We start from the raw sequence: 10,523 nt of genomic DNA on the forward strand, positions 1-10,523 counted from the left end.
TGCATCAAACAGAGCTATTTATGCACAGTAGACACAGCCTGGGAGTTTTCTTCCCATTCTCCATGTGGCCTGACTACAAATCAAAAAATAAAAAAAAAAGTCTCATAGCAGCTGGAAAGTCAGATTGAGCTGTTCCGAACATTGCAATACATGTGTGAATTTTTATCACTAGTTAGTTATATTATTTATTGAGTGATAAATTGCATGGGTGCTAGTAACAGTTCTAAAAGCAAAGAAGCATTTGCCATTTAGACAGTCAAAATGAAAAGAGATTTTGGTGACTCCATCACTTCACAATTACTTGCTGCTAAGCAGAACACAGTGGCACTGTGCCACAATATCAGTAATCCCAACAAAGATAAGACTTTTTGTCTTATAATCCATGAACCACAAAACATAGATTTAAAAAAAATCCACAAACCAGCAATAGCAGCGGTTCTGAGCACTCACATATTTTTCAAGAAATACAGTCTAATTCTGTATTTTAAGGTTCTCATCCATTACCAACTAGACAAGCTCAAAATGTCACTCCAAATACCTTACATTACCATAGTCTTATGTTTACAGGGGTAAATTTGCATGTAGAGTCAAAACATCCAAAAACATCTTATAAAATCTAAACATTTATAGTCAGTAATAAAGTTTGAAATTAAGGTGTTTTTTAAGGGATTTAGATTTAGATTTTACCTTTTTGAAAAACCATTAAATTACACTGACTTGATCTTTAAGGGATTCATCAAATTAAATTGAATGATAAATGTTGTGCACTGCACCACTTAAAATCTACTTAAATTCAAGTCTTTTAGAATTAGGTTTTTTACCTAGTGAGAGCTTAGCTTTTTCCTTTTGCGTATGTGCATTATTACAATGAAATAAAACTTGAAATCGGTTAAGGAGCTTGACATATATACTCAAAACAGATGTTTGGTTGAATAAATATAAAAGATTCACGTATCAGTGTGTACTCACCACAGAGCATTTTATGCTCCCGGCCAAAGGGTGTCGCTGTGGTCAGTGTGTTTCGTTTACTGCCGCAGAAGAAGAAATTGTAGTTTAAAGATGGCGTTACCCGGTATTTTACTCGTGCGGCTAAAAACGCTGTACAGTGTTGGAAAATGTTTTCATACAAAAGGCCAAACAGTGTCCAGGTGGAGCGGAGAAATGCGGTGGTATAGGAACAAAGCTCAAAGCATCGAGGAACACGGCACATCACATGTCCAGGCTAAACGAGGTGAGTGACAGTTAGCTGAGTTAGCTAACGAGCTGACAGCTCGTATCAGCGCCAAACCCCAAGGACATCCATCGCGTTGACTCGTTTTTAGATTTCGGGAACTTTCTTGCCTCTTTACCTGAGGCAAAGACAGTAACACATTCTTGACTTCGCTTAGTGTGTCTTATCTTTGCGTTTTACTGTTTAGGTAAAGTTAGCCAAAACCTCTTGACGCAGTTTCCAGAGCCCAAAACCCTCTTGAATAACACCATCTCCCGGTCACTGGGAGTCAGCGACCTTTCCCAGCACATCCTGTACAGCTGCACCGAACATGCGGGTGTCAAGGTCAGAATAAAAGGCATAATGATATTACTGCACAGTGTCATTCAGAGCGAGTCTCCCATAGTCCTCCATAGTCTCCCTGAAGTTTTGATTGTTTCTGCAGAAAGCCACTGTCACGCTGCTGTGGCCCTGCAGGATCGAGGAGGAGGGTTTTGCCTCCAAGAAGAGTGATGCAGAACGATTTGCTGCAGCTGCTGCTTGTCTCAAACTCAGAGTAAGAATTCAAGTTATAAAAGATTATTTTTAGTCTTACTTTTCATTCCTCATTGTTTTTCCCCTTTCCTTCTCTCTTTGCACAAAGGAAATGGGTGTAATTGGCCCCAACAATCAGCTCCCCAGGAAGAGAGCTGGTCGGGGAAGACAAGGGCTGCAATCACCTGGTTATGACAATGAGCACAAGCTGTGGACAGATAATCACCTTGTGTCTAGAGCTAAAACAGATGACGATGATGAACAACATTTGCCCTCTGTGGAAGATGCCTTCAATGTCTCTGAAGCTCTTTCCCTGTTTCCTCAACCAAAATCTCTCCTGACCAGGATCATTCAGGTGGCAACATCATCTAACAGAATCAGGGTGGGTAGCTTTCATCACTTCTCTGCATCATACACCTCTGCCACAAAGAAAGTCCTTATTAGTTTGTCATATATTCTAAATGAATCTCTGTCACCTGTTTATAACAGGAGCTAATGCATTTCAGAACAACAGGAGGGAAACTAAAGAAGTGTGAACTGACCCTGCACTGGCCCGAGGAGTTGACGTTCACAGCCACAGCGAGCAACAGAGTGACAGCAGAGAAGACGGCTGCAGCTCTTGCCTGCATGAAGATGAAGGTGAGAATAACCATAGAGACATAATGTGCTCATACATGTTGAGCACCTGAGGCATTGCCTCTATGAATACATGCTGTACTAATATGTATCATTTCACTTGGTTTAGGAGCTGGAGCTGCTAGACAAAGACAACAACCCGCTGACTCATGCCAAGTACCACCGTGAGAAGGTGAAGGAGGCTGGAGAGAGGGAACGACGCCCCCTCTCACTAGAAATCCCAAAATACTTGCAGGAACACATGAGAGAATATCTCACCCAGGTCAGTTTAGGCTGGGTTGACTGTAAAATATATTTGCTATGTACATTGTATGTTTACTACATGGTCACGATTGTCAAGTGCAATGCATGTCACGATGAATGCACGGTCTTCCTAACAGTACCCAGTGGCAACAGAAGTTCAGAAAGTGTGGGAGGAGGAAGAGGCGAAAGGACAACAGATGGTAAACCAGGAGGATGAAGAAGAAGGAGAAGACATGGTGACAGATGCCATCACAGGCAGGCCATACAGACCTTTGTCTAAGCAAGAGGCTCAAGAGCTCAGTGCGTACCTGCAGGAGAAATGGGAGAGAGCAAACCCTGTGCTCAGTGTGGAGCTCCCGGTTGATGCCCATCGTCACGGTGTGGTCTCTGCAGTACAGTCCTCAAGGGTGGTTGTGATCGCTGGTGAAACAGGATGTGGTAAAACGACCCGGATCCCCCGCTTACTGCTGGAGGAGTGTGTGAGAGGTGGGGAGGGAGCTAAGTGCAACGTCCTGGTGACCCAGCCTCGTCGGATCAGCGCTGTTTCCGTGGCCCACCGTGTTGCTCATGAGATGGGTTCAGCTCTAAAACACTCTGTGGGATATCAGGTAGTTAGGTTACATTATACAACATTTATTTACTGTTAAAGCTAAAATGAATTGTTGGTTCAGCCTTCTAATCTGTGAGGATTTGGTGCTTTTTTGCTTATGTGTTAATAAGCTGAATATTCCTTGGGTTTTCTGTTTTTCAGACATATTTAAAAACATCACTGTGTTTCCATGTGCATAGGTAAGGCTCGAGAGCCGACCACCAGAGCAGAGTGGAGGAGCCGTACTGTTTCTCACAGTGGGTGTGTTGCTGAGGAAGCTGCAGTCGAACCCAACCCTTGAGGGAATCAGCCACGTGGTGGTGGATGAGGTCCATGAGAGAGACATAAACACAGACTTGTTGCTGGCCTTACTGCGCTCATGTTTAAATGAGAATCCTGACCTACGAGTGGTGCTTATGAGTGCCACTGGAGACAACCAGAGGCTGGCCCGATATTTTGGAGGCTGCCCAATTGTAAAGGTTCCTGGGTTCATGCACCCAGTGAAAGACAAATACCTGGAGGATGTGCTAAGAGAGATGAGACGCCCACTACCAGATCAAGAGAGAGTGGAGACAGATGGCCAGGTCAGGGTTTTTTGTTTTTGTTTTTTTTGTTGTTTTTTTTTTTTTATGTGCTGCAGTCATTTAACAGTCATCCCACTGTATTGTATTTTATGCACAAGTCTCTTTCTTTTCATTTTCTGTCTCACATATATCTGTTCTAGTTTAAGGGAGGAAGAGATGAGGTTGCACCAGATCTAGATTTAGTAGCCGACGTAATCGAGCACATTGACAGACGTGGAGAGCCAGGTAACTAATATAAAGTGTCTAATTAGCATTTGCTTTTTTTTTTATGATGCCTCTTTATAACAGTGTTTAAGATGATGATCTTAGTCATGTTTACCTCTCATGCTTCAGGGGCAGTGTTGTGTTTCCTCCCTGGATGGCAGGACATTAAGGCAGTTCAGCAGAAACTCGAGGAGAAGCCCCACTTTTCCTCAGGCTCGCAGATGATCCTGCCATGTAAGAAAGTGCAGACTCAAATACAGAGCTCTCCTTTTTAGCCTTTGTTTTCTTTGATTAGATGTAACAAATTTGTTTCTTATGTATTTGTTTTAGTGCATTCTAGTTTATCAGTGGCAGACCAGCAGTTAGTGTTCAAGCGTCCCCAGGTGGGCCAGAGGAAGATCGTGCTCACCACCAACATTGCAGAGACTTCCATCACAATAGATGACATTGTTCATGTGGTGGATGCTGGGACTCACAAAGAACAAAACTATGACCCACAGACTAAGGTTGGTGCAAGAGGATATGCATTTCACACTTGTTTCTTTTCCAATCTACCAAAATAGGTCTTGTGTGGAAGTACAAATGACAAATCAAAATGTTTCATTTGGTTTTCAAAGGTCTCCTGTCTGGACACAGTTTGGATATCACGGTCTAATGTTACTCAAAGAAAAGGGAGAGCAGGACGATGCCAGCCAGGCCATTCTTACCACCTGTTCCCACAAAAACAGCTGGAGTCCATGACTCCCTTCCCAATCCCAGAGATCCTGCGGACCCCACTGGAGAGTTTAGTATTACAGGCCAAAATCCACAGCCCTAACAGCAAGGTATTAAAGAAGAACAATGGCTTTATGTGCTTTTTTTGCCTGTTACTTTGTATTATTGTCACATATTGAGCAATGGCCTTTTTTGTGTGGAGGCTGTAGATTTTTTATCCCAAGTTTTGGACAGTCCAGACCAAGAAGCTGTGAGAGATGCTGTCCAAAATCTGCAAAATATAGGTGAGTGACTCACAACACCTTATATTCTAGATTTTGTTTTGGTAGTTTAAACATATGTGTCTGGATTTACATGTTCCTCAATTTTTATGCAGGATTTAATTGATGACAGTATTTCCTTTTTCCAGGAGTTCTGGACAAGACAGAAAGCCTGACACCTTTAGGAGAGCGTGTTGCCTGTATGTCATGTGACCCTCGGCTGGGCAAAGTGTTGGTTCTGAGTACCATGTTTAGATGTGTTCTGCCTATGTTGTCTGTAGCTGCCTGTCTGACCAGAGACCCCTTTCACAACAGCCTGCAGAACAGAGCACTAGTCAACAAGGTGAGTTGTTTTAATAGTAGTTTTAAAGAAACTATAATTGGATTCCTAAATGTACTGGTTGGTTTTCTGTCACTTGTGTTCTGGTTTTCTAGACAAAAGAGGCTCTGAGTGGCTCCTCTTGCAGTGACTATTTGATGTTCAGTAGAGCTGTGTTGGGCTGGAGGAGAGTTCAGTGGGATGGCAACAGAGAGAGCAGAGAAGAATATTTGGATACACACACTCTGTCCAGGCCCAGCCTTCGATTTATCAATGGTTAGTTCAAATGTCAGTTTCAGACGTCTGGCCTTAAAAACGATTTTTTTCTTAAGTGGCATTTCACAAGTCTGGACTTTAGAACAGTTTAGAGAATATGACTTGACTCAGTCAAGCTTCACATAAAAAAGGAAGCTTTAAGATAAGAATTTGAAAATACCCTCTGTATTTCTGGGTCGGCTGTTGAAACATAAAAGCACTTTGTGTTTGGTAACCTGAATCATCACAAAATGATTCTTGTTTTTGTGTCATTGCTCTGCAGGTCTCATCTCTCAGTTTAGTGAGAACCTACGTGAAGCTGAGCTGGTTTCTCGTGCCAGTGAGTGCCAGGATCACACCTCCCTCTACAATGAACAAAGCAATGAGGATGAGCTGCTTAAAGCTGTGATGCTGGCTGGACTTTATCCCAACCTCATTCAAGTACATAGCAGCTTCACAGAATGTAGTCCAATAAAACACAGCTGTATACACCCGGCAGTGTAGCTTCAAATTACTTCTTTTTTTTTTTTTTTTTCTTTTTAGGTGAAGAAAGGTGTTGTGACCAAAGGAGGGCGTTTTCGCCCAAACAATATGTCCTTCCGCACACTCAGTGGACCAGTGCTGCTTCACCGCTCTTCAGTGAACAGGTTTGCTTCATTCTTGATAATTCATCTATATTGGATGTGGGCTTAACTAATTTGTATGTTAAGAGTTTATGTACTTCGTGTTGCAGAGGAAAACATGAGCTCCCTAGTCGATGGTTGACCTTCTTTAGCGCAGTCAGATCCAATGGAAATGTTTTCATCAGAGACTCATCTGCTGTCCATCCACTCGCTCTGCTTCTGCTCACAGACTGTGATATCATAGAGACAGGTAGTGACTTCCATATCTATAGTGTTGGTACTCTTTTCAGTACAATTGAAGCTATGGTTGCTAGAAGTTCATTTAACATTTTCTATAATTCAGTGACTACACAATATTATAAGTCCTCTTCCAAATTACCTAAAATAGAACCACCATCTTTTATCTTTAGACTTAATATCTGCTGTCTTTGTAGTGATTTCTGTCCCTTTTATCCCAGTGAAAGCAGACAGAGTGGAAGTGTCATTTCCTGGACGCTCTCTTGTGCGCTGTGAGTTGTCGCTTGAGACATGGGAGCTCCTGTGGGAGCTGCGTACTTCCCTTCAGACCATGTTGTACCGAAACCTCAACAACCCCAACAGTGCAGTCATCCACTCTTCTCAAGATGGGAAGCTCATCTCCTTACTTGTGGAGCTGCTCAACAATACAGACTCAAACCCATTTGTTCAGAATCACAACAGCGACAGTGATGTGGATTGATGATAGACGATCATCTTTTTTTTCTTTTTTAAATTGTGTTTAAAGTGCTGAAGTCAGTACTGAACTGATCAAGACTCTAACAGAAATTCACAGTGGACAGTTTTTGTTTTTTTTTTTAAATTTGTGATGAATTATGACCTCTATGTGGGGTGAGGAAATCTATTTGTATGGATTTTGGACTATGGTATACAAGTTATGTTTATTTGCTTTCTGAAAAGCATGAGTTGAATTTTACTCTAATGAGTAAAAAGGATGGCTAAGCAAAGGTCATTCAAACAGACTGCATACAGTAAATATTATATTTATTGTAATAAATATTTACGTCAACATGATAAAAATTGTATTCTTTTATTCTCTGCACTGAATCACTGAACTGCAAAAAGTCAACTGTTTTTCTGCTGAAGTGCCTTTAAGAAAAATCCTTCATAAACCGTGTGTGAAAGTTGGTCAGGCGTTTCAGTACTTCCTCCATGATGTCCTTAGATGTCATAATGCCGAATCTGCAGAAAGGAAGAAGGGTTATATACCAAAAATATAAAATGTTACATACATTTTTGTCAGCAAAATTAAGCTTTGTGTAGAATAATACTTGATTTATCTTCAAAACTTTACCTAACGTGGTGGGTCCCTTCTTTCTGCCCGTAATCACAACCTGGAGTGACTAAAACACCAGCATCCTCTAGCAGTTTTATACTGTAGAATGTATCTGGCTGCATTCCTGCCCTCTAAAATGAGCAAAAACAACCATGTCTAAGATATTTTATGACTAATGAACAGTTTTAATGATTTTAATGATAATAGTGTTATGATTTGCTATAAGATAGTGCTATTACTTTGGCTTTCTGAATGGCTGGAGTTGGGAGATTCAGTCTGGGGAATGCAAACCCTCCTCCTTGCACTGGTTGGCAACAGAAACCGGGCAAACTGTTTACAACATCATGGAGTCTCTTTACATTTTGCGTCAGTGAGGCCTTGATGTATTGTGTCTCCTGCAGAAGAGGCAGGAAAAAAACTCATCACACTCTGGCCTATAGTAACATTATTTTAGACATGTTACAAAGACTGTACTAATTTCAATTAATTATCACCATTTTATAAAGGGGGCTTGAGGGATCTCCTGGCTGCGGAGGGTTCACCATTAGCTCCAGGGCAATCTGACCCAACACAGGGGCACAGATGTCTTTGGAGAACAGTTTGTAGATGTGTTTCATAACAGCAGGGTCCAGATTTACCAGCTCCACATATCCACCACGCAGACCACACCTGATGAGAGACACAAATCCAAACAGACATAACTTCAATATCACATGATCTTCTGCAGTGGATGGAGTTTTACGTTTTGTGAACATGACCTAACACACAGGAGCTGACACATTTAAATGCTCATCAGGACTAAGGACTCACTCTCCTGTGAAGCCTTTGGATATTGAATGAAAGGATGCCAGCTCTACTGTGTTTGAGAAAGGAGGACCCATCTCTGTCAAAACCCTCTTGTAGGAGATAAACTCACTCTTTTCCCCATATACAAGGTCCTGATAGATCTGTGGAGGAGAATCCGCATTTTGATTTACACGCATGTGCATTATTGTTTTAGATTACACTGGGACAGATAATAAACCTTTAAAACATCTACCTCATCCGCCAGAAGGAATAGCCTCTTCTCTGAAGCAAACTTGATCACCTCTTCTATTGATTTTCTGCTTTGAACGTTACCTATAGGCAATCCAGCAACAACCGCGTGATAGGCTACATATTCACTGATACAAAGATACATGAAAATGCATATACAGTATGATATTCATTCAGGAGCAGATTAATTTACCTGATGGGTTTCCAGGGTTGATGACATATAGAGCAAAAGGGTTACAGACTCCCTTTGCAGATTCCAGTGCTCGATGTAGCTCCTCTATCTGCAGCTCCCAGCCCTGCTTCTCACTGAGGTGGTAAGGCACAACAACACCTCCCAGTCCCATAATGGACTGAGTGGTTGTGGGGTAGCATGGCACTGGAGTCAGCACACCTATTCTGGGTGAAGCTTCGCTGTTCACCAGGACTTTAAGAATGTTCTAGTAAGCAAAGGATTGTGCAAAGTTAAAGCTGATGAAAATCAGGTAGAACCAACAGTATATACAGTTATGAGTAATATTGACTGTTACCATAAGCGACCACTGGCAGCCTGGGCTGATGAATATGTTTTTAGGGTAAGATGGGGCCCCACAATCTCGTCTCGTTAAGAATTCTGCGATTCTGTGGAGTACTTCTGGTATACCCGCTGTAGCAGTGTAAGAGCCTGAAGAAACAGTACAGGGACTAAAACACGGCAGAGCAAACTAATCATCTACTTTTGTTGTAGTCTTTATTATATTGCTTTGTGATGTGCTATGGAATTGTATACTTTTCTTTCACAAGGTCATTAGTGTAGGTTGTGAGATAATTATGAAATTTCTGCTGCCTATTATTCAGTAATAGTAAGGTGAAAATATTCAAAATAATGATTACACATTCAGTAGCATGTCCTTCTTCCACCATACAATGCCCCCTCTTGCTCTGAACAATCCACAGAAGCACAGCTGTCAACAGTTTTGATAGGGTTTTTGTGTAATAAATAGCTTTCAACAATGTTCACAGTGAGCTCTGTGGGTTATCCGGAAGACCGGAGTTGTTGTTACTGAAAAGACAGTTTCTGCTCATTTCTTTTAATGTCATTTTTCATTGATGCATTGATCACCTCAAACACAACTCTATTCACCACCAATGTGTTGGCATGGAGGGTAAAATCATAATCATAGAGACAGATATAAAAAAAAAAGACAGTTATTATTACTATGTTTTTTTATAATTAAAAAATGAATGAATTAATTTGGTTGACATTTTTATCATAATACCACATACAGAGTCTTTACCTATACTCCCTCCACCACATATCCCAAGCAACCTCTTAGCCCTCTGTTTGACATCCATAGGCAGTTTGTCGCTGTTCAGGAGCTCAGGGTAAAGACATGCTGCAAGAACCTGCAGGATATGAGCACAGAGCACACAAAGAAAAACTGAGATTTTGGTTTAAAGAAGAAATGCATGGCTTTGGTTATACAACATTATGTACCTTAAAATGTGGAGTCTTACCTGTCTAACAAATGACAGAGGTTTCACACCTGTCCTGTGCGAGTCGCCCCAAGTGAGATCTAACAGTTGTTTGTATGGTTTTTTCACTCCCTGTGGGCCAGTGAATTCAAAGCACATATTCCACACACCATAACATAAGTTGGAAAATTGAACATAGTATCCATATATAATTGTGAACAGATTATCTTTACCTGTCTGAGCTCTTCCTTGATCTGGTTTGCTCGTTTGGTCAGCAGCGCGTAGTCTAGCGGCTTTATGTTCTTCACATGTGGACTGATCTGCTGCAGGACAGACATCTTTGTAATTCTTCTGCACTGTTCTATCAGACCAGCAACTGGACTGAGTTGAGCTGAGCTGAACTGTGACTCCCTGTTCAACTTGCACCAAGTTGAATTATTTGCACAAAAATGGGACTGCTGGTTAAAGATATACACGATAAAATATGGTAATATGTGCTTTATTAACTGTCTTGAGTCCTGACACTCTCAGGATAATCTGCTACTAGAAATCT

The 10,523-nt window shown here is 41.4% G+C and overlaps 2 protein-coding genes across 3 annotated transcripts; one reads left to right on the top strand and one right to left on the bottom strand.

Annotated features, from left to right (window-relative positions):
• Positions 1-1,052: 1,052 nt before the first annotated feature.
• On the top strand, positions 1,053-7,173 carry dhx30 (DEAH (Asp-Glu-Ala-His) box helicase 30). 2 transcript variants are annotated; one of them, XM_026313282.2, is made up of 19 exons: positions 1,053-1,231; positions 1,419-1,555; positions 1,656-1,766; positions 1,854-2,126; positions 2,234-2,383; positions 2,490-2,642; positions 2,761-3,231; positions 3,413-3,796; positions 3,937-4,021; positions 4,130-4,234; positions 4,331-4,506; positions 4,618-4,824; positions 4,917-4,998; positions 5,124-5,317; positions 5,410-5,569; positions 5,832-5,989; positions 6,092-6,195; positions 6,282-6,421; positions 6,630-7,173. In XM_026313282.2, the coding sequence occupies exons 1-19, from the start codon at positions 1,060-1,062 to the stop codon at positions 6,887-6,889; spliced, it is 3,522 nt and encodes a 1,173-aa protein (XP_026169067.1). In that variant the 5' UTR covers positions 1,053-1,059; the 3' UTR covers positions 6,890-7,173. The 2 variants fall into 2 exon arrangements, with proteins under 2 accessions (XP_026169067.1, XP_026169068.1); XM_026313283.2 differs by lacking the exon at positions 1,053-1,231 and having other exon boundaries at positions 1,452-1,555; positions 1,638-1,766; positions 6,630-7,172.
• Positions 7,174-7,221: 48 nt separating this feature from the next.
• On the bottom strand, positions 7,222-10,428 carry LOC113134074 (alanine aminotransferase 2). Its single transcript, XM_026313294.2, has 11 exons — positions 10,204-10,428; positions 10,013-10,102; positions 9,793-9,901; positions 9,046-9,179; positions 8,712-8,955; positions 8,523-8,602; positions 8,294-8,430; positions 7,978-8,152; positions 7,723-7,878; positions 7,502-7,614; positions 7,222-7,389 (listed from the first exon to the last, which is right to left on the bottom strand). Exons 1-11 carry the CDS (start codon positions 10,306-10,308, stop codon positions 7,299-7,301), a joined length of 1,434 nt encoding a protein of 477 aa, XP_026169079.1. The 5' UTR covers positions 10,309-10,428; the 3' UTR covers positions 7,222-7,298.
• Positions 10,429-10,523: the final 95 nt, after the last annotated feature.

The sequence above is a fragment of the Mastacembelus armatus genome, chromosome 17, assembly GCF_900324485.2.
Source record: "Mastacembelus armatus chromosome 17, fMasArm1.2, whole genome shotgun sequence".
NCBI classification, from domain to species: Eukaryota; Metazoa; Chordata; class Actinopteri; order Synbranchiformes; family Mastacembelidae; genus Mastacembelus; species Mastacembelus armatus.